The sequence below is a fragment of the Marmota flaviventris genome, chromosome 10 (assembly GCF_047511675.1).
Source record: "Marmota flaviventris isolate mMarFla1 chromosome 10, mMarFla1.hap1, whole genome shotgun sequence".
Taxonomy (NCBI): Eukaryota; Metazoa; Chordata; class Mammalia; order Rodentia; family Sciuridae; genus Marmota; species Marmota flaviventris.
Genome location: NC_092507.1, coordinates 113,945,616 through 113,969,573, shown reverse-complemented (window position 1 = coordinate 113,969,573; position 23,958 = coordinate 113,945,616). Strand labels below are relative to the sequence as shown.

Sequence of the window (23,958 nt, the reverse complement as noted above, 5' to 3'; positions counted from 1 at the left end):
ATCATAAATTGTTCAGGCTGGTCTCAAACTTGCAAATCCTCCTGCCTCAGCCTCCTGAGTCACTGGAATTAGAAGACTGTGTCACCAGGCTTGGCATCAAGTGACTGTCTTGTCCTCCTTGGAATCTCTTGTCTTCTGTGACACTAAGAGATCTTATTTGCATCCTTGGCAGTGTTTTGAATTCTTCTGCCTTTTAAATGTGGGTGTTACATTATCAATGGCTTTTTTATCCTTCCTAGTCTCACCTTCCAAGTATGGCTACCATAGGTAAGGATCATATCTTGGTTCTGTTATATTTATTTATTTTTTGTTCTGAACCACAATGTCTCATCTGTGGCTGCTTCATGGAAAATTTTGACTTCATTTCCATTGTCACTTCAAACTCTCTACCTAAAATAAGCTTACCCACCTTATTTCCAAGCTGAGTCTCACGCACCTCCTACATGCTTACCGAATACCCTTCACTTCCTCTGTCATTGGGGTGATTACACATCCTAGCCATTGTTCCAGTGTAATTATTGTTATTTGTGTGTGTGGTACTGGGTATTGAACCCAGAAGTGCCTTACTGCTGAGCTATAGTTCCAGCCCCTTTAAAAAAAAATTTGGGACAGGTTCTCACTAAGTTGCTGAGGCTGGCCTCAAACTTTCAATCCTCCCATTTCAGCCTCCAGAGTTGCTGTGATTACAGGTGCCTGGACCAGTGTAATTAATAATAGCCTCTCCTTTTATTTTCCAATGGGTCCCAGGAGATCACATAGTGATAAACTTATAGTATAGTTGTGCGTTACATAAGGAAGTTTCAGTCAACAATGGATAACATACATGACTGTGGTCCTATGGGATTCTAATGGAGCTGAAGAGACCTCATCACCTGTTGAGACTATAGTAGTCCAGCACCTTATTCACGTGTTTGTGGAGATGCTGGTACAAACTTTCCATGCCACCACTCACGTGAAAGTACAGCACATACAATTATGTGCTGTACATTATACTTGTATATGTGTGTGGTACCGAGATTGAATCCAGGGGTGATTTACCACTAAGCTACATCCCCACCCCTTTTTATTTTAATTTTGAGACAGGATCTGAATTACCCAGGCTGACTGTGATCCTTCTGCCTCAGCTTCCTGAGTAGGTGAGATTACAAGTTGTACCACCAGTGCCAAGCTTTAACTTTTATTTATTTATGTATACACATATGTTTATTATTATTATTTTGATATTGGGGATGTAACTCAAGCCTGCTTTATCACTGATCTACGTCCTCAACCCTTTTTATCTTTTTGTTTTGAGACAGGGTCTCACTGAGTTGCTGAGGCTGGCCTCTAACATGTGATCCACCTGCCTCAGCCTCTTGAGTGGCTGGGCCTACAGACATGTACCAGGTTCAGCACATAATACTCAATGATAACAATGAACAACTATGTTGCTGGCCTATGTATTTACTATACTATGCATTTTATTATTGTTTTAGGGTGTACACCTTCTGCTTATTGAAAAAAAAAAGTTCAGCATAAAGCAGTATGCATGTTACACCAGCAGCGGCCTCATACATCTCATGTTTACTACAGCTCTTGTGCTTGATTTAGTCTGTTTTTTGTTTGTCATGAGCCTAGGAGTAATAACATATATATATATATTTTAATCATAGATACATGACATTTGCATATATTCATAATATATATCATATATATAGCCTCGACATGTAGTAAACTACACCATCTAGGTTTGCACAAGTCCATTCTATGATAGTTGCACAATAATGAAATTGCTTAATTGCACATTTCTTGGAAAGCATCCTCACTCTTAAGTGACATATGGGTTTGTTTTAATTGTGTATGTTCTCAGCTCCCACTGGGTGTCAAGCTCTGATGCTTAGTAGGAACTTAACTATTTTTGAAATATTGCAGTTGACTGTGGTTAAAACCTGTCATCAATTCACGTTGGGCCACCTTATCTCTGAGGGGAGGGGACCACTCTCTCTCCAGCCTGAGTGTCATGAGCTGTTGAGACTCTAGTCACAGTTTCAGCCAGTCGGATGCAAAGGAGGAGCTGGTGGGGACTCTGGGTAGGGCAGAGTGTATTGCCACACTACCCCCTTGTGGCTGTTGGGTGGAACTCATCTTGGGCATTGAGATGACAGATTGATTTCATAGTAGGAGTATGTTTTTTTTTTTTTTAATTGGTGCATTGTAATTATACACAATGGTATGATTAATGATGCCCCATTGATACCTGCACACAACATAATTTGATCAATTCGCATTTCCCAGAAACTTCCTTCCTCCCTTGCCCTGATCCCTGATCTACTTTCTCTACTGATCTCCCTTCTACACTGTAATTATTATTATTTAAATTAATGCATTATAATTACCTATATATTCCCATATACACATGGGATTCATTGTGGTATATTCATACATGGACATTGCATAATTTGGTAGATATCTTTCTCTAGTACTTCCTCATACCCACCCCTCCTCCCTCCTTCTTGGTCCCCTTCCTCTACCTATTGGTCTCCCTTTTATTTTTGTGAGATCCCATTATATTATTATTATTATTATTATTATTATTCCCTCATCTCTAGCTTCCACGTTTGAAAGAAAATGAGCCTTGCTTTTCCGAGTGCAGGTTATTTCACGTAGCATGCTGTTCTCCAGTTACGCCCATATTTTTAAAAAGTTGCCTGTGTAATTCTGGTATTTAGGTAACCTTGAAAAAATTGGCAGATTTAGGCCATGCTTAAGTGGCCAGGTGTTCACTTTCAAGGTATGATTGTTGACAGATCTACTTCTTGGTATATACAAGTGTACTCAGGCCACTCAGAGCTTACGAGGGGACCAGCATATCTCTGTGTTAGTAGTTCTCAGATTGAAAAGATTTTGCCCACCAAGGGAACATTTGGACATGTCTGGAGACAATTATTTTTCAGTGCTGGGGATTGAACCCAGGATGTCACACAATCTAGACAACATTCCTACCCCTGAGCTACAATCTTAGCCCACGGAGGCAATTCTGATGGTCATGATCAAGGACAGGGAACGTATTACTGGCACCGAGTGGGTAGAGGTCAAGGATGCGGCTTAACATTCCGAAATCCACAGAGTAACCCTCATGACAAAATGTCAACTGTTGCTCTAATTGAGAAATCTACTCTAGATTTCTACTCAAGGGGAATTTGAGGCAGTTCCAGAGAAAGGGGATTACTCTGGCAGGGACCAAAATTAATCACTCCTTGAACGCAGTTCTCTACTGTGTGGGAAGGGTGGTTCCTGAGCTCCGGTGAATGGCCCTCATTCCCATTAGGAAAGGGAATAGCTCACAGCTCGTTCAACTGAGGCAAAGATACCATCTTCAGGGTTTCATAACCAAAGCTGTGGAGACCTGGATTGTGCAACCTGTCCAGCCATAGGTCCATCCTCCAGGAAACCCAAGACAAAAGTGAAAACTCTTTGGTCCATTTGCTGTATTTTATTCATTTCCCCAAAGTAGACACGTAAACATCAGGAGGAGAATAAACGCGTGGTGGCTTCCCGGCCAGCACACGCAGGCATCCTGTAGTCATCACATCTTTGCTCTGTCACTCGGGAGGAAGCCTGGGGCTCCACCCAGTTGTATTGCAGAACATCAGTCCCTTCAAACCAAGAGTCAGCCTGTTCCTCCTGACTTCTCCAGAATTCAGAGAAGCTTGGTCAAAAGAAAACCACCTTAGAGGAGGAACACGGGGAAACCTGACTTGGGAGTCTCTGCTTTGTTCTTTTAAGTCTGAGGAAAATGTTAGTTCCAGCTCACTCACAGTATGTGTGGGGGAAGCCAGGAAGAGATACCTGCTTTTCCTCCCACAACCCAGGCCTGGCGCTGCAAGGCATAAGAGATGGCCCCAAAGAGTCCCTCCAAGACAACCTCCCTCCTCCATGAAGTCTGGAGCCTAGGGATTCAGAAAAGTGGGAAATTGCCTCTCCTCCCAGTTTGTTTCTGCCCTCCCACCAAGTAGAAGTCAGTCCCAGGAGAAACCCAGTTGTTGGGAATGGAGCTTCTAAGTTTTAGAAGTTGAGAAGTTTTTAGAGTTTGTTTTATTTGGGCTGTATCAGGTGTTGGTGAGCTATATTCCCAGCCCTTCTTTAAAAATTTTGATACAGGGTCCCACCAAGTTGCTGAGGGTTTCACTAAATTTTTGAGGCTCCTGCTAAATTGTTGCTGCTGGCCTCCAACTTGCAATCTTCCTGCCTCAGCCTCCTGAGTAGGTGGGGTTACAGGTGTGCACCACTGTGCCCCGCTGAGCCTAAAGTTAGGTAAGGATAATGCAGTGAATTTTTTTTTTTTTTTGCCTGCTCAGCACCTGATTGTTATTTCTTCTACTTGGGAATTCCCTAACTCGTAAAAGACAGACCCCATCAATCACTACAAAAGTGGAAGGTGCCAACTATCCAATTCTTGGCCTCCCCTGGAGACAGGAATCCGTGTATGTCTAGGACTGGCCACTCTCAATTATCAAACTTTGAATTAGAAGCTAGAAATAAAAAAGACGAAGAAGGGACTATGGAGCATTCATTTTGGTGACCAGTAACAACAATACTGAGTTTCTAAGTCCTGAGAGTCCAATGTCTAGTGCTGGGGCCATGAAACTGTGGTGCTCAGGATGGTCATCATCCCTGAACTAATTTGGTGTGGCTTGGTTTGGAACGGGGGATTGAACCCAGGGGTGCTTTACCACTGAACTACATCCCAGCCTTTTTCCTTTGAGACTGGGTCTCTAGGTTGCTCAGGCTGGCTTTGAACTTGAGACTCTCCTGCCTCAGCCTCCTGAGTTGTTGGGATTTCAGATGTGCATCACCACAGCTGACCGGGGCTTTATAATTTTGGCTATGGTCCTGACCATTTTTCCTGCTCACTTTCAAAGCATAGTTTTGCAGAGTCTCCCAGCAGTTATTGGAACTAACTGATATCTTTTCAATAGGTTCCTTTTCTACATAAAATAGACAAAGTCAGTTTGTGTTGATCACAACTAAGAAACTATCACAGAAGTTGGTACCAGGAAAGGGGAGGCCCTGAGCACCGGAACCTCAAATGTAAATTGGCTGAACAGAGAAGGTAAGAGACAAAGACTTCATCAAGAATTTTGCACTGGGGAGTTGGTGCTCCTTGTTAGAAAATGAAACAATTATTGGTTATTTATTTATTTATTTATTTCTTAAATTATTCAACAAGGTCACACAAGAACCCATAAGAAAAAGAAGCCCTTAATTTGAAAGATGGCCTGTCTAAAAGGAGAGAATAGGAAGAAACCAGGAGTTTACTGAAAGAGGCTCTTTGTGTTTGCAGCCAGGAATCGAAGTGATTGAGCATCCAGTTATTTGAAACTGTTGGGTCAAAATAATTTAATTCTCCACTTGAAGGTAAATTTAGTAAGAAAAGAGGTATTCAGGAAGTAGGAAGTGCCCTGTAGTAACTCTGACCTCCAATTTCATATGAGGCCTGGGATGTAAATGGGTTCAGAACCAGCAGAGAGTCTTAGCTGAGGCTCCCAATTTGTCACTCAAGGGAGTAAACAGAAACTAAGGAATCCATGTATTTAAAAATCATTTTAGACAATGGTGGTGGAATGTGATGGACATCCTTATCCAAAGTACATGTATGAAGACATGAATTGGTGTGAACATACTTTATATACAGAGATATGAAAAATTGTGTTCCATATGTGTAATGAGAATTGTGATGCATTCTGCTATCATGCATGTATTTAAAAAATAAAAGCAATTAAAAAAATCATTGTAGAGCCAGGTAGGGTGGTGCATGCCTGTGATCCCAGCAGCTTGAGAGGCTGAGGCAAGAGGATTGCAAGGTTGAGGCTAGCCTTAGCAACTTAGTGAGGTCCTAAGCAATGTAGGAAGACCCTATCTCAAAACAAAACATAAATAAGGGGTGGGAATGTAGCTCAGTTAGCTCAGTTAAATCGCTCCTGGATTCCATCCCTAGTAGCAATAAACAAACAAAAAATCATTTTAGGAAGTGAAAAATCTCCTTGGGACAAACAAGTTCCTCTGAGTATCTCAAGTTACTTTATATTAGAATCACTAAACACTCAACACTTAAAAACAGTGACAATGACAACAACAACAACAACAACAACAACGGAATGTTGTTTGTGCAAAACTATACTTTTAAAAACCTTAGAAGGTTTCCATTCTACCGTTCAAAGCTCCAAGACCTTAAAGTCTTTCTTTCAGTTTATTGACTTTTTTTTTTTTTTAGCTCCTGGGTTTTGCATCTAAAATATCAAATCTCTTAGCTTCTTTTATAGAGCAGTCTTAGAGTGTTTTATGTATAAGATAATTCACTCTTCAGAGAGAGAAACTGAGGTGCAGAGCCTTGATCCGGTTGGAAGGTGATCTGGATAGGTTCCCAGGACAAAGGACAAACAAGCAAAATGTAAACTTTTCCAGACTTTGGGGCTGTTGGTCGGCCATCTGAGACAGGCACTAGATGTCCTGGCTTTCTGTTTTTGGATTTTAGTGTCCATCCTGTGGAAGAGTGAGAAGTCTGGAAGTCTGGACTCATGTTCTCCACTAAAGTTGGAAAACTGTATCAAGTAGCTCTCAGTTCTGTGTCCAAGTTGGCTGCAGAGCAGGCTGAACACCTGGGAAGTCCCACCTCCATCCCCGACTCACAGGCATGGGTGAAGAAACACCACCACACCGTTGATGCGAACATTGTACAGATGTGCACAATGTCTCAGGGCCCGGGGCCAAGTTCAGTGTTTTTGTCTTTGGTACTTCCGTTTTCCTTCGGAAAGTCTCTTCCCTGGGTCTGTGGTGTCAGCTCTCTGGAAGGGTCACACTGGCATAGACTGTGATGGGATTTGGTTCCTGTGGGCAAAGTAGGAGGCTGTGAGTGGAGGGATGGGGTGATTGGAAGCATTGCTTAGAAAAAAGAAAAGGGAGGAGGAGATCACAGGGCACAGCAATTTGCTCAGAGTCTACCACAGGGCATTGCTGAAGGCAGCACTTGGGTCCCTGAACCACTGCCCCACTTTCCAAGCATGAGCATGTCATCAGAGAGCCAGACGAACCTTTCCCCAGTCAACGGAGGACAGGCGCTCAGTGCCCTGCCTTTCCGTCTGCTCTCTTCTCTTCCTTTATTAGGAACACCATTTGCAGGCATGGGGCACAGTTTGGAGAAGCCCAGAGAGTTCTAAATTAGTGAGCTTTAAAAAGGGCTAGCAGTTGTGGCTCAGTGATAGAGCTCCTGCCTACCATGTGTGAGGCACTGGGTTCAATTCTCAGCATAAATAAATAAACAAATAAATGTCCAGAAACAACTAAAAAATATAGTTTTTTATTTTTTTAAAGGCTAGCAAGACCTAAAGTGTGATAGGAGAAATGGTATCAGCAAGAGAGAAGGGTGGAGGGGAGAAAAGGATTATGGGCAAAGAACCCCCAAGAGGGTAAGGAGAGTCACAGAAAGAAAGAGAAAGGAAGGGACAATGTAGGAGGTTTTGCTATAAAATATACATACTTTATTTTTCATTAAAAAAACTACGTTCTTTTTTTCAAAGCCTTTTAAATCAAATTTATATTTTTACTTCCCTCTTGGATTTGACAGTGTACTGAGAATAGATCTTAAGAGGAATATCTATTTGGAACAGGGCACCTCTCTGGGCACGTTCGGGTGCATGTGCAGGAAGAGCTTTGAAGAAGAGAGAGAAATGTAGAAATATTTGTGTCTTTGTGCCTCTGTCATTCTGTCTCCTGTAATACTTTAGTATAGCCCAACTGGAGCCAAGATTTCGGCTCCAAATTTCTTTCTGTTCATCTAGTGAAGGAGAGACTCCTGTCAGAAGCAAGCACAAACCATGCCCACTTTGCAAGGGGGTGGAGGAGGTGAGTCTCGTGTTAGTTTCGTGTCCTGTTCTATTCTAGGCTTTATTAAAGCCTATGCAGAGCGCCAGCCCTAAATACTCTGATTAAATGGGGGCAGTCAGTGTCTAGGCATGAGCATTTCCACGATGATAGTTTTTTTAATGAAATTTCATTCTTGATTAACATGTGCCTATTCATGGGCTACCACATCAGAGTTCAACAGAAGGCAGGAGCAGTTTTACAAGGCTCCCCTGGTGATTCTGTTTTACAGGCGGAGTTGAGAACTCTTGGACCCAAACTCCAACCCCTAAACTTAAGTACGCACAACAATCACCTAGGGGTTATTATTATTATTTTTTTAATGTGTAAGTTCCTGGGTCATCTCTATAGATGTTCTGATTTAACAGAGTTCTAGGTGGGAGGCCCCAGGAATCTTTATTTTTAACAAGTGTGCTAGCTCTGATGGGGTCTTTACACAACTCTCAGAGAAACACTAGTGCAAGGAGTAAGTCACAGTTCATGTCACAAGGAGTTTCATGGAAGCCCTAGAATGGAGGTCACAGCTCTCCCTTGGCTGACTGCTTGCCGTGGGCTACCTTCCAATTTCAGGACTCACCGATCTGTTCCATTTCATCACCACAGAGAAACAAAACCCAAACCAGCTCCCGCCCCTTCCCCTCTCTACCTGTTCCCTCTCTGCAGCGGAAAGGCACCGAGAGATGCCTTCTCTTACCTGGACTGGCTCTGTGGCAGCCACATAAATGGTGGTGCAGGGGTCCTCAGCTGGCAGGGGGTCAGGTTTCTTCTGAAGAGTCTGCAGAAGAAGCCAAGAAAGCAGATTAGTTGGGTGCAGAGTCAGTTCCCATGCCACTCCCCCCACAGAGAAGCCCACATTCAAGTACTTCAAGTTGAAAACTTAGAGTCACTTGGTCCAACCTCCTTTCTAGGTGGGAATTCTCTCCCCAACTTCCTTGGAACCCAGTTCTCTAGGCTTTGCTTGAACTCCCCAAGTGACATAATGGAGCTCACAACCTCCCAAAGTATCCTCATTCCCTTAGCATAACCCATGGTCTTTTAAAGTCTTCCCCATAGTGAACTGAAATTGGTGTGGCTCTTACGGGGCAGCCAAAGAGGATGAGTTCTTAATAGGAATTAGGCCATCACATGCAGAGCTTGTTCTACCCCACACTGCTGTCCCCCTTATTCCTCAGCCTAACGTATGTCTTCTCATTTGCCTCACAACCACTTTCTATGCCAAATATTGATAAAGAAGCTAAAGTGCAAAAAGATCAAGTACTTTCCTAATAAATACATGCATGTAGTATCTAAACCAGGAGTCCTACCAAGGTCTTTTTTTTTTTTTTTTTGGTACTAGGAATTGAACCCAGGGGTGCTGAGTTACACCCTCAGTCCATTTCTTTTTTTATTTTGAAAACGAGTCTCACTAAGTTGCTGAAGCTGGCCTCTAACTTGCAATCCTCCTGCCTCAGCCTCCCAAGTCGCTGAGATTAACAGGCCAAGACCACCACACCAGGCCTACCAAGGTCTTTAAGAGCATTCTCTTTCTATCACTACTCTCCTTTGGTTTCCTCAACTTATAACGACCTATCCTTTACTTAAATTCCTCAGGTATTCAAAAGTTTCATTCACACATTCTGGCAACTGAATGTTATATTTAAGACACTGATGTACTTATATGTCACTTCCCCAAACAGATTGTAAGTTCTTTGAGAAGTAGCCTATGTTTATTTGCATTCTCCACAAAACAGTGCTGGGAACATCACACACACACACACACACACACACACACACAACAACAACAACAACAACAACAATAACAACAAACTAATAACAAAAACTTCAGTTGGCCTTTGTTGGTATTATTTTTTTTTTCAGTAGTGAAGATTGAACCCAGGGGTACTTTGCCACAGAGCTACATCCCACCCCTTTTGGTTTTTATATTGAGACATGTCTTGCTAAGTTCCTGAGACTGGCTTCAAACTTGCAAGCCTCTTCCTTCAGCCTCCCCCCCAGTTGCTAGGATGCATGCACCACTATACTGCACTGATATTATGTTGAATGAATTAAAATCCATAATACCTGAGTGGAATGAAATTGACCAAATTATGTTATGGGCATATGCAAATATGTGACAATGAATCCCACTACTGGTATGGCTATAATGTAGCAACAGATAAATCAATCAATAAAATAAAATCCACAATGCCAGGACAAGTCAGTGTAAGGGATAAATTGAGATCCTACCCCTATGAGATGGGAATGGCATAACTTTTGGTAGGGAAGTCATTACTCAGCACATTTTGGGGACCCTGGTGATGGTCCAATGCTGCTCCAACTTTCTTTGAATATAGAGCAAGACTTGAAGCCATAGCATGTGTTGAATGGGAGAGAACTTGTAGGGGGAGAGTGAAGAAACTGGAAGGGTTTACTGGAGGAAAGAAGACTCAAGGGGGACATGATCTTTCCTACACATATTTGATGGATCACCATGTGGAGGAATTAGGTTTGTCAGTAGAGTCCCTCAGGTTTGGAGGAAATATTTTGGTCCAATATAAAGAATATTTTCTAATAGTAAAAGATGCTCAGATGTGGGATGGTGAGCCTTGGAAGGCAGTGCATTCCTTATTGCTGCAAGTGCTTGGGCAGGGGCTAGATCAGGGCTTCCCACACTTGCTCTGTGCATATGGATTACCTTGGGATCTTGTTAGAAGGTTGGTTCTATTTCAGAGGATCTGGCTTAGAGGCCTGAGACTCTGCGGTTCTGGTAAGTTTCCAGGTGACTCTGACTCTGCTTATTCAGACTCTCTTTAATCCCAATGGAGCTGGCCAACACTTTGGAAGTAATGTTTGTGGAATATGATTCAAGCAGAAAGTAGATGGTCATATAGATGGCTTTCAAGTTTCTATATAATTTTTAGTACATTTAAGAGAAAATTTGAATTTAAGGAAGAATTTCTGGAAGCTTTGAGGTGGATGAAGAGAAAATGAAAAACAATTTATTTAGTGACCTTTATCCATAGAAGTAACCCTGACTGTCTTCCTGTCTGTGAAGTTAGTAATAATTAACAGCAGAAAAGAGGAGGTAAATGCGTTTAACATTTAATTAGGAAGTTTTAGAAAGAAGGAAGATGCATTTGAAAAATCACCCATAGCCCTATTGGAACTATTGTTAGATTTCCCTTTGGTAATTTTATCTAGGCACAGGAAGTTATTTTAAACATACTAAAACATTTTTGTAACTCAATGTCTTATGTTCGGGTCACTGATTCGCTCATCTCCGGGGGGCATCAAATCAAACAACCTCAGGAGCATTATTTCCACATATTCTTAGGTGTCTCCTGGAATTAATTACTTAAGACAGTCGCCCTGATAAGTCCTAGGAGAGTTCCCAGCAGATAGTAAACACTGACTAAATAATTTTCCATGCAATTGTATTTTTGTAAGGATATTGTAAAGCAATTACAACTAAGAACAAAATAAATGTTAATGTTGAGTAATTGTCTATGTTATATCCTTTATAATGATAAAATAAACATTGAAAATATAAACACAGGAAACATAAGGATGTGGGTAATTCTAAGTACATATTAACATACAAAACAACAATAATTATGTCTCAAAAATCATGTCTTGTATGTTTAAAATATATGAAATTAAAATAATATAAAGGGAGTAAATATTAAACTTCAGTAATAATAGGGATTCATTTATAATTTCTAATGTAGCCACTAAAATAACAGAAAAAATATTATTTAATTGCTAATGTAATAGAGGAGAGAATGGAATAATAAAAGTATAACTTTTAAAGTCCTCCACTAAAGAAATGCCAGGCTCAGAGACCTTCACCAGTAAATCCGACTAAATACTTAAGGAGAAAAAGAAGATCAGTCCTACCCAAACATTTCCAGAGAATCACTAAAATGAAAAATACCCTGTAGTGAGTTGAATTGTGACCCTGAAAAGATATGTTCAAGGCTGGGGCTGTGGCTCAGTGGTGGAGCGCTTGCCTAGCCTGTGTGAGGCACTGAATTCAATCCTTAACACCACATAAAAATAAACAAATATAATAAAGCCATCCTGTCCATCTACGATTACAATTAAAAAAAAAATTGAAAGAAAAAAAGTCATGTTCACCCAGAGTCTTGGAATGTGACTCTGTTTGGAATAGAAGTCCTAGCAAATGTAATTAAGGTAAGAACTTCAAAATGAGGTCACGCTGGATTAGGATGTGTCCTAAATCTACTGATGTGGGTCTTTTGAAGGTGGTAAAGGAGAAAACCCAGAGGCACAGAGAGGGAAAAGTCATGTGAAGAAGGGGGTAGAAATTGTAGCAATGAAGCCCCAACCCAACAGACTCCAGACACTGCCTGGGGCTGCCAGATGCCAACAGAGGTAAAGAGGTTTGTCCCAGAGAGCATTCAGCGCACATTTGGTCCCGCCAGTTTGTCCTCTTGATTTTAGACTTCTGGCTTGCAGAGCTGTTAGGGAATATTCTGTTGTTTTAAGCCATCAGGTTTGTGGTGATTTGTATGGCACCCCCAGGAAACTAACATACACCCCAACTCATTTTGCATGGTTAGCACTATCTTGATATCAGACACTTCATAAATGCATTACAAGAAAGGAGACTTACAGGCCCATTTCACTCAGAAACGTAAGCAGAAAAAAAAAAAAAGTTAACAGAGTACTAACCTATAATATCCAGCAATATTTTAAAAGAACTAGACTAAATTGCTTCTATTCCAGGAATTCAAAGTAGGTTTGACTTTTTTTTTTAATTTTTATTGTTGGTTGTTCAAAACATTACATAGTTCTTGATATATCATATTTCACACTTTGATTCAAGTGGGTTATGAACTCCCATTTTTACCCTGTATACAGATTAAAAAACAAATGCCAAATGTCTTCTTTGATATAAGGAGAGTAACTAAGAACAGAGTAGGGACAAAGAGCATGAGAAGAAGATTAACATTAAACAGGGATGAGAGGTGGGAGGGAAAGGGAGAGAGAAGGGAAATTGCATGGAAATGGAAGGAGACCCTCAGGGTTATACAAAATTACATACAAGTGGGTTTGACTTTTGCAAATTAGTACACTGTCACATCAGATAAGTGAAAATCAACAACAATAACCGTAAGATTATCTCAACAGACACAGAGAGTGTTGATAAAATTCAACATCAATTCGCCATCAAGTGTCTTAGTGAAACAAGAATAGAATAGTCCTTTTTTGTTTGTTATTGTATTTTGTTTTTCAGTGATGGGCTGAGCCCAGGGCCTCCCACTTGCTAGGCAGATGCTCTGTATCACTGGACCTTTACCCCCAATCCCCACTATTCAATTTTTAAAAAAATGTTATTATTTGTTTTTATGTGGTGCTGAGGATTGAGCCCAGCGCCTGACACGTGCAAGACAGGCACTCTACCACTGAGCTATAGCCCCAGCCCCTCACACTCTTCCTAATGTGGTAAAAGAACCACTACTGAAAACCTCAGAAAAAATCTTAATTGTGAGATATTGAAAGTCCTCCCCACCCCCCCGTACCAGGGATTGAACCCAGGGGTGCTTAACCGCTAAGCCACATGCCCAGTCTTTTTTATTTTTTGTTTTGAGACAGGGTCTTGCTAAATTGCTTAGGGACTAAGCTAAGTTACGGAGGTTGGCTTTAAACTTGCAATCCTCCTGCCTCAGCCTCCCAAGCCACTAGGATTATAGGTGTGCACCACTGCACCCAACAAAACTTTCTTTTTGAATTTGGAACCACACAAGGATGTCACTCTTACCACTTCTATTCACCACCATGTGGCACATCTCAGCAAGTAAAATAAGACAAGAGAAAGGAAGAGAAGTTCTCTGATTTGTAAATGAACAAATCAGACTAACTTTACAGATGATGCAGTATTTTACAGAGAAAACCAAAACATCTATAGACAAATGACTAGAACTTACCAATGGGTTTAGCAATGTGAGATATAAGGTAAATGTGAAAAGAACGATTGTAATCTGTATACGGGGTAAAAATGGGAGTTCATAACCCACTTGAATCAAGTGTGAAATATGATATATCAAGAACTATGTAATGTTTTGAACAACCAACAATAAAAATTTTAAAAAAAAGAAGTGATATGAAACTCAAAAAAAAAGAACGATTGTACTTTTATATGTCGATAATAAATTACTAGAAACTAAGCCTTTTGAAAAAGAGAGAGCATCGATGAAAGTATCCCAAAACATCAAATGCCAAGTAATAAATTATTAAGGACGTAAAGTTCCCTTACTCAGAAAACTATAAAACATCATTTAAGAAAATTAAAGAAAGGAAGGAACTGTCAATTTTTGTGAATTAAAAGACTCATTACAATAAAGATGTAGTTCATCCTCAAATGGGTCTATGCAATTCTTTTTTAAAAATATTTATTTTTTAGTTGTAGTTGGACACAATATCTTTATTTTATTTATTTATTTTTATGTGGTGCTGAGGATCGAACCCAGGGCCTCACCTGTGCTAGGTGAGCGCTCCACCGCTGAGCCACAACCCCCCTCCCCGCCATGCAATTCTAATTAAAATTCTAGTAAGGTCTGGAGAGGGTGAGTTTAACAACTGCTTTTGAAATAAATATAATAATGGTCAAGAACTCTTCAAGAAAAAGAACAAGTGGGAAGATTCTTTTGACCAGATGTCAAAATTTATAATACATCTAAAATGAAGATGGTAGAGCACTGGTAGAAGTATATACAAATACATCAATAGGATGGAATATAGCACTTTAAAATAGAATTACACATAGCTGGACGCGGCGGCTCATGCCTCTAATCCCAGCGGGAGGCTGAGGCAGGAGGATTGAGAGTTCAAAGCCAGCTCAGCAAATGCAAGGCACTAAGCAACTCAGTGAGACCCTGTCTCTAAATAAAATATAAAATAGGGCTGGGGATGTGGCTCAGTGGTCAAATGCCCCCGAGTTCAATCCTCAGTACCAAAAATAAAGTAGAATCACCCTGAGTTATGATAAAGATGACTCAGCAGAGGGGCAAGGACAATCTTTTCAGTAAACAGTTAGTAAGATATTCACATGGAAAAAGAATAAAACTTGACCCCTTTTATACCAAACTCCAAAAGTCATTTTCAGGTATATAAAAAATATAAAGGTGAAAGAGAAGCCATACAGATTTTGGGAGATGATAGAAGAATCTTTTCATTACCTGAGAATCAAGAGAGATTTCTCTGGACACAGAAAGTGTTAACTCTAAAGGAAGAGATTACTAAATTGTTCTATGCTGAAATTAAGAACTTCTCTTTATCAATAGTACCTCTGAGAAATTTTAAAAGCAAGTCACAGATGCTACTGGTATAGCTGCCAAAGAGCTCATATCCAAAATATTAAAATCAAGCTATATTAATTCATTTAAAAAGCCTAAAACAAACAAAGGTAAATGGGCAAGAGATTTAATAGCCACTTTAAGAAAAAAAGTTTTTCATATGGCCAATAAAAAGTTGTTTAACTTCTTTACTAATCAAAGAAATGCAAAATAAGACCAAAGAAGACACATCCAACAGTATGTCTAAAATTTGAAACTGATTCTAATTTTTCTTAGCATGTGCAGCAATTGAAATCCATTTATAGATAAGTAAATTGATACGCCTATTTTGAAGATTAATTGGGTCTTTCTAGTCATTTTGAGGAATGCATAGCCCATCATTCAGAAATTCTGATTTTAGATATATGCTTGACAAAAAATATGAGCATATATCCACCAGAACACAAGTGTATGAATGTCCATAGTTGCAGTTTTCATAATGACCTCCAACTCTAGATAAGCCAAATACTGTTCATCAATAGTCAACTGGATAAAAAACTTTACTACATTTAGACATTGATAGTCTATACAGCAAAGAAAATGAATGCATTATATCTTAGTTTAAAGGGAATATCCAGCAAATAAAAACAAACAACAACAACAAAAAACAAATGAAAGAAAGAAAAAAGAATCGAGGATTATTTGTAAAAGTTAAAAAAGAAAAAAAAATAAACCATATCTCTAGAAGTCAGGATGGTGGTTATCTTGGGGCAAGAGAGAGGGAGGTCTTCTAGAGGTACTGGCAATGTTCTTTCTATTTCTTGTTTTGGGTATGTGGGTTGTGGTTTTACAACAGACCAATGCAAAAAAATGCCACTTCTGGTCAAATAGGTGGGTGGATTTGATGCAATCCTAGTAGGATTTTTTTTTTGTAGTACTTAAGAAACTGTCTCTGATTCTAAAATACACATAAAAGTATAAAAGGAAAAGAATAACCAAAACCTCATGAAGAAAACCAAGATGGGGGTGACCTATTTTCCCAGCTGTCAAGAGGACATTTAAGGGCACTCACTAGGCTGACATTTACGTGTTGTACCCTTTTTTTTGGTATGCATGGCATGCTTCACAGTCAAAAAGGATGCTAGCTAGCACATAGGAGGTAGTAGCTAGGAAACACCACGGTGAGGATGGACCTGGTGACCCACACGTGCAAATGCAAGAGAGAAGGTGGTTACTCTTGGGACTTGCTTATGTTTAAACAGAGATTTGTTTTCAGCAAGTGTAATAAAGCCTCCAGAGCACTAGGACATAGCAGAAATAAGAGCTCTGTCCAAGAATCTGTCTCCTGATCTTCAGAAAGGAATTTACTGTCATCTGATGCAGTTTTCCAAAGTACTAATCAAAATTGTCTTTATCTTCACATACTTTACTCCAGAATTTGCCCACCCCCCACACCCCCAAATGTCCTGCTTTTGGCTTATAAATCACCTAGAATTGATTTCATGTCTGAAAAACGACAATGGCTCCACATTTGACCACAGTCCTTGCAGCCTCCCTCCCTCTTATATCCAGTGGTATCTGCTCCCCAAATTCCATCATGTCTCAATTTCCCCATCATTTTCTTCTTAGACCTGTGATCACACTGCCAGTTTTGCTTTCTTCCATCTCCAATCTTCACAGCATCTTCTACTTCAACCACCCTCTTAACCAGAATCCTCGAGATCCTCCCTTCCCTATCCCTTTTGCTGTCTTCCTAAACTTGGGTCAGTTCAACATGTCACGCCATAGCCTTTCCAAACCATCCCCTCTCCTCCTCTCAAACCTGCACCCTTTTCCCCAGAGAAGGAGAGTTTGGTACCACAGAACTAACTCTGCACTCCTAGAAGGCCCGAGTTGGAAGGAGTCATGTGTCATATGTTCACAGCTTGCTCATTTTTTTCTTAGGAAGAAGTAGATGACCAGAAGATCACCCAGTGTTTCCCACTATTTCAAATAATAAACAGCCCCATGTGACACTGGTTTAGTGACCTCCAGGAGAGCTCTGGTTCTTGACTTATCGTTCCCTAATCTCATCTGCTGTTTAACCCACGCAGAGCCATGAATGTCAGACATGCAAGGTGGACTGGCCAGGAATCCTGTGGGAAACATGGGGCAGGCCCCTCCCAAGGAAAGTAGAGAACTTACACCTGCTTTCTGGACTTGGGCGTAGATAGTAAGGCTTTTTTCTTCCGCGGCTGGTTGGTATTGGTTTTTGTTACCTGGGGGAAAAGAAACCAGAGTGGTTATTTCCCCAGTCCCCAGCCCTGCTCAGAACTGTCTGGTCTTTACTTCCCAGTGAAACTCACCTTTCCCTGGGCTACCATAAGAACAAGGTACCGAGTCCCAAGCCCCTGAACATGTGTCATAGGATGCTGGGGTCGTTACTTGATCTCTCTAGGCCTCTTTCCCTACCTGAAAAATGAAATTTGAAATACCTGCCTCATGGGGCCTATTGTGGTAATTATGAAATATTCTTGTAAAGTTCTTAGAACAGGGCCCAGCACACAGTAAATGCCCAATAAGTGTTCAGTAGAGTTCTCATTGGTGTGTCATTCAATTATTATAATGTCTATCATTTATGGGCCTATCTGCTCTTCTAATAGGATTCTAAGTTCTTTGATGTCAGGGCAGGTTTATTTATACCTCTTTAGTTTCCTCCAGCTGGTAGATGCTGCTTCACTCACAGCTTGCTGACGTATTTCTGGAGGATGTGTGTATGTGGAGGGTGCATGCGTGGATGTGAAGGGTGACACTATAGAAGGATGGTCTACCTGGGACTATTTGGAAAATATAATTGTACAGTCATTCTACTCTCTCCATCTGGAAAGTTTGCTCAGGACCTAGATTCTCTGTAAATTAATCACTTTTAAATGTTACTTTTTAACCCATTTAGGAAGTTTTCTTTTAAAATTATGAGTAATCCACTCTCATTACAAAACATTAAATTACACAGAAATTGTATAATGTAAAAAGTAAAGTCCCTCTCCCTAATCAACCCAGTTTCATTCCCAGAAGTAACCACTTTTAAAAGTTTGATGTATGCCCTTTTAGACCAGCTCTGTGCAATATAGTACTTTCTGTGATGATGGAAATGTTCCAGAATTGCACAGTCTAATACAGGTAGTAGCCCTAAGTGGCAACTGAGCACTTGAAATGTGACTAATGCAACTGGAAAACTCTATTTTATATCTTATTTAAGTCAAATTAAATTAACTCGTCGTGAGGTGGCAGGCTGATTGCTTGAACCTGAGTTTGGTCCAGACCAGTCTGGGCAACATAGGGAGCCCCTGTCTCAAAAATAAATAATAAATAAATATTACTAGCTACATGTGACTATTGAACAGTGTAGTTCTGGACATTTGCTATATTTATATAGGTTTTTGTTTGTTCAATTTACACAAATGGTGTCACACATATTTTCTCTATAACTTAACCTCTTAAAAATGTTTTCAGTATCCTGGAATGTTGTGCTACTGAACTACATCTCAGACCTTTAAATTTTTTTCTTTTGAGACTGAGTCTTGCTAAGTTTCCCAGGCTGGCTTTGAATCTGTGATCCTCCGGCCTCAGCCTCCTGAGTTACTGGGATCATAGGCGTGTGCCACTGTGCCTGTCCTTATTCGTTTGAACGTTGCTTATCTTTTGCATATATCAGGCAGAACTGAGAATGGTGGGAAACTAACAGACTGAAGCACAGAGGACTTTTAGGGTAGTATTATAAAATCCAGGCAGAGGAATAAAGGGGCTTGGCCCAGAGGAAATCATACTCTTTCGGGTAAACATATTTTTAACACTGATGCATTTATCCTCTTAAGCATGTTTCTGAGAGATTGGCTCAGAGAAGAGGTCCACTTTTATCTGAGAGGGGAAGTCCCAGTGTGTATGTTGTGAATGTGGTGGAATGTGCTACATGATGGTGTGAATTTGGGGAAGGAAATGGTGGGCAGCCCCAGAGAAATTTCAAGGAATTCAAAAGAAGTCAGTGCATGATTTTCCTGTGTGTGTATGGGCATGGCATGGCTCCAACTTCACTGTTGTCAGAGAACAAGAGAGTGAAATAGAGGGTAATGCTGGGGGGTGACCAGAAGCAGTTGGAGGTAGTAGAGGGATGGATGCAAGGCAGATCTGTGAAATGTATCCTTTTGGTTCGAATACATGAGTGTTTGCAAAGTTAGGTACGGCTGCCTAGCACTGTCCTAAGTGCTGTCTCCTAGGGGATACGAGTAGAGAAGATTCCAGTCCTCACGGACTTCCAATCTTTAGGTCAGCTCAGGATGAAATTTTGAATTGGAGAATTCAGTCCTAAATGGTCAAACAGGTGAAAAAAAGAGCAGCTGACTCAAAAAAAAAAAAAAAAAAAAAAAAAAAAAAAAACCCAAAAAACCAAAAAAAACCAACAACAAAAAACAAACCCACCATGGGCTCAGTATAATTTAGTCTCTGATTCCCGCCACCCCCGCATCCCAGTGCAAGAGCAGGTTTTCAGGAGCCAGTTCAACTTGGGCTCAAAGCCAGCAAGGTCTTAGGGTCTAATGAAAGAGGTCTTGATCTTAGAATTAGGGCATCTTATTCTAGTCATTAGCTATGTGACACATTGCACAAACTGATGTCATCTCAATGGGTGTCTTCCCTTACCCAAACAGTGAAATGTCCTTTTCAGCTCTACCTGAAGCAGAAAAGTGTCCTATGTTACCATGACTTCAAGTATTTTAAACTTGCTATAAGTATCAATTGTGTGTGTGTGTGTGTGTGTGTGTGCATTGCTGGGAATAGAACCCAGGGCCTCATATATGCTAGGCAAGTGCTCTACCACTGAGCTACATCCCCAGCCCTCTAAGTACTACTTTTAGATTCTTCCGATGCAGCCCTCAGATGGCAATGGAACTTAAACACTAATGTTTTAACTCACCTACATCAAGAGATTTGTGTGTGTGTGTGTGTGTATGTATATATGTATGTATCACTCTTGGAGGCCACGGTGTTTGTTTATTTCCTGCATATTAACTTAACAATCAACACCACAATACCATGAAGTACATAACATTAACCCCATTTTGCAGATAATCAATGAGTCATTGGCTTGGCTACCCGGCTCATCGGTAGCAAAGTCCACATTTGAATGTAAGTTTGTCTAAAGCCAAAGCCTATGTTGGTAGCCAGTGTATTTTCCTGGAGCTGAAATTACCAGAGAGTCCGTTTGACCCTCTTCAGAATTAGGCTGCATTCTGGAGACGATACCATTAGAAGCTGCCATTAGATGATACTATGAGAAGCTGCAGTTTTGTGGAGGGTATAGCAACTAAATGTAGGTTTGGACACCAGTTTGAAGCTGACTTTTGTGTTTACAAGGAATAAATAGTGACTGGAGATGAGGATGGGTGTGTTGGTTGGCAGAGATGTGGTGGGCTGGGAAGCACTGTTTTCTTCGGAGCTCAAGCATGTGATGAGTAGAATGTAGTTGGGTAAAGCAGGGGTCTGAATCCCAGCACCTTTGCTAATTAGGTTATTGTGGGTGAGTTCATCTCGGTTTTCTCATCCCTAGTATCTCACTGTTTCCTTATAATAGAAGCCACATGTGGTTGCCCCACCCCCATACCTTAGGTTCTCAACAGAATTTCTATCTGAATCACCCACTCCTCCTCCCCCATTGCCTCCCCAGCCAAGTCTTAGATGGAGGAAATGAGAAAAAGTAGGCAGATGTGCTGTGATCTAGATTTTTTTTTTATATAAGCAAAACCAACATCAGATTGCTGAGGTAAGGGCTTTTCTACGAAGATTGTGATGTGGATAACATTGATCTGCTTGAGAATGGGATCCATCCCTGGCTGCATTGGTGATATGAGCCCGGGAGGGCCAGTCAGGACATTTGTCCTGGTCTCAGGGCAGGATATTCTGGTTCTAGTGTGGGTCGGTGACAGTGTGGCCTAGGGAAGCACACTGCTCTGAGATATTAAGTCATAAGATAATTTGCAGGAGTGGCCAGGAGAGAATACCTGTTAACACTTAAACTACAGAAAAATAATCGAGCCTTACTGGTTTCAGTCTATCCTGGGAAATTTTTTTTTTGGTACTGGGGATTGAACTCAAAGGCACTGTACCACTGAGCTACATCTCCAGTCTTTTATAGTTTTTTTTTTTAATTTTAATTTTTTAAATTTTATTTTTTGAGACAGGACCTGGATAATTGGCCCAGACTGGCGATCTTCCTGCCTCAGCCTCCCAAGTCACTGGAATTACAGGTGTGAGCCACTGCACATGGTTTATCCTGGGAAAAATTTTGTAGGAGATCCAAGAATTCTCTTCCCTAATGAATTCTGTTAAGCCTCTCTTCTGGACCCCTTCAGCATGCTGGGCATATCTCCACTAAATTGAAATTGCATAATGTTTCCCACATTACACACCTCTGGCTCTTTTCTCTATTATTCCCAGAGGTTGGTATGGAGGATCAAGACATGTTGAATTCAATTGAATTGAGCAAGGTCCCAGGAGATGTTTATTTAGTATTTTTCAAAAGTGGCTCCACATAGAACGCTGCAGTGGTGAGAGCAAGTCTAGGCTTGTGGGGAGAGGTCCTCTGCTTACCTAAGGGTCTAGTAAGAATCTCTCTATTGTCCAGACACCTACCTCTTCTTCTCCACAGTAGGATTACCACTTCAATAGTCATGATGACACCCACGATGCCCCCTAGCAACAGTCCAGCATACAGTCCCCATTGTCTTGATTCTGAAAAAAATTCAAAAGGGCCATCTCAAAAGCATTGCAAGCTTAAAAACATCCTACTACCAAGTGGGAAGACTGGGCTTCCTGTTCTGTTCCTACCTCCTCTCCAAGAGGAGTTATTCATTTATGCGTTTTTTGTTGTTGGTGGTGGTGGTTTGTTTTTCCTGATATTGAACTCATGGGCATTTTGTCACTGAACTACTATTTATTATTTTGAGACAGAGTCTCACTAAGTTGCTCTTTTGGCCTTGCTAGGTTGCTGAGATTGGCCTCAAACGTGTGATCCTGCAGCCTCGCTGGGATTACAGGGGTTGCTACATACCCTGCTTTGTTTACTAGATTTTAAAGGTCAGCTTTAGATCACTGAACATTTCCTTGTTTTCTTACCCTAACTTCATTCACTATACTTGACTTTCATATTCCTAATTTCCATAGATTATTTTTCTATTAAAATGCTTTATTTCCTCTTCAACTACCACATGTCTAAAATGAAACGTATCTTTATCTCTGCCCCATTTCTATTTTTAAATTTCTAATGGGTCCCATATCCATTTTGGGTCAAAAAGAACTTGCTCGTTCTGCATGCTATCCGCATGCCCTCACACCATTCTCATGAGACACTGGGAGAAAAAAAAATCTGCTCTTCTTTTTAAAAAATAAACACAATAGTACTATTATTGTCCTTTAATGCAAATAACTATGTTGAACTCACCAGACCTGAACTAGAAGAAAAGCATGTCGTTTTTCCTCTCACTTACTGTCATGTTTAAAATTAGCCAGGCTCAGCCAGGCCCCAAATCAGAGAGTCAGCTTTATAACTTTCTCTCCATTAGCCACTTTACCAAAGGAGCAACACTTTGGAAACTAGTGGATGAGACCTCCTGCCCCAGTAGATAAGACATACAGTTCAGTAATATCAGGCAATTATTAAGTGCATACAATTGGTTAGATGTTTGTGCTGGTGTGCATTTGTGTACTGATGTATTTAAATATCACAATAATATTAGGACGTGGATACTCTCATTATTCCCATTTTATGGATAGGGAAGCAGGCATGGAGAACCTCAAGAATTAGAACTTGGTCTAGGAGTAGAAGTACAGCTGCATGCTAAAGACAGAGAGTTACACCAGGGTGATGAACAGTGGGGTCCACCTAAAGCAATATGCATCCATGTAATAGCACTAAACTTCTGAATAGCACAAACACGAGGTGTTAATGTGAATGGATAAGGGTGACTTTTAAGGATGATTGTGGAACAAGCCTGCTTTTTGTTGAACCTGTGAGGGATTTGTTGGGAAGACACAGAAAGGAAGGAAGAGGTAGGTTACAAAGGAACTGAGTCATTACATACACAATTCAGATGTTTACAGGACTGGCCAAATATAGACGGAGATCTCATTGAATTGATAAACAGGCATCGCACCAAGATCTAATAGGGCCTCCAGCCAATAGCTACCAAGAACTTTCCTTCTGGGTTTGAAAAGATTCTTTTCTTCCTGGGCTTTTCATATCTCAAATCATCTCAAGGTATCTCATTGAACTGGCTGGTGAAAAACTCGGTTACAGATTCTCTTCCCCAAATTAAACATATTTGAACCCTGCCAAATACCAACTTCAACAGTCATATGATTTGATCAAAAAGTTTAGGGGTAAACAGAAAATTCTAAGAAGTCTTCTGATTTTTGTATAAAGCATGAAATTTGGAATCACTGCTGAGGCCGTAGGTATCCTGTGAGCTGTTCCACTCTGAAAAGCCACTCTACTGGTTTATGGTGACTGAGAACCCTCAGTGCTGGGAGGTGTGTATGTGTCAGAGAGAGGGTATCCTTGGTTCAGGGCTTACGCTGTCCACACCAGGGACCCACGGAGAAACCTCCCCAGTACTAAGATAAGAAGCAGAGCCAGCAGCCCAAGCTTCTTTCATCAGCCCATAGAACTGACCTAGCAAATTGTTATAGTAGCACTTACTATTCTGAGACTATTTCCTCTTTCTTTTTCTATTGTATGTATTTTGGGAACTTC

General features: G+C 40.6%; 1 protein-coding gene across 1 annotated transcript in view; it reads right to left on the bottom strand.

Annotated features, from left to right (window-relative positions):
• Nucleotides 1–3,452: 3,452 nt before the first annotated feature.
• Slamf1 (signaling lymphocytic activation molecule family member 1) overlaps nt 3,453–23,958 on the bottom strand; it is a 40,196-nt gene continuing 19,690 nt past the window's right edge. Inside the window, exons 4-7 of the mRNA XM_027950794.2 lie at nt 21,840–21,938; nt 17,361–17,434; nt 8,594–8,674; nt 3,453–6,867 (exon numbers count right to left, since the gene is read on the bottom strand). Coding sequence (XP_027806595.1) covers nt 6,817–6,867; nt 8,594–8,674; nt 17,361–17,434; nt 21,840–21,938 — 305 coding nt within the window. The 3' untranslated portion in view covers nt 3,453–6,816. The remainder of the gene's footprint in view (nt 6,868–8,593; nt 8,675–17,360; nt 17,435–21,839; nt 21,939–23,958) is intronic.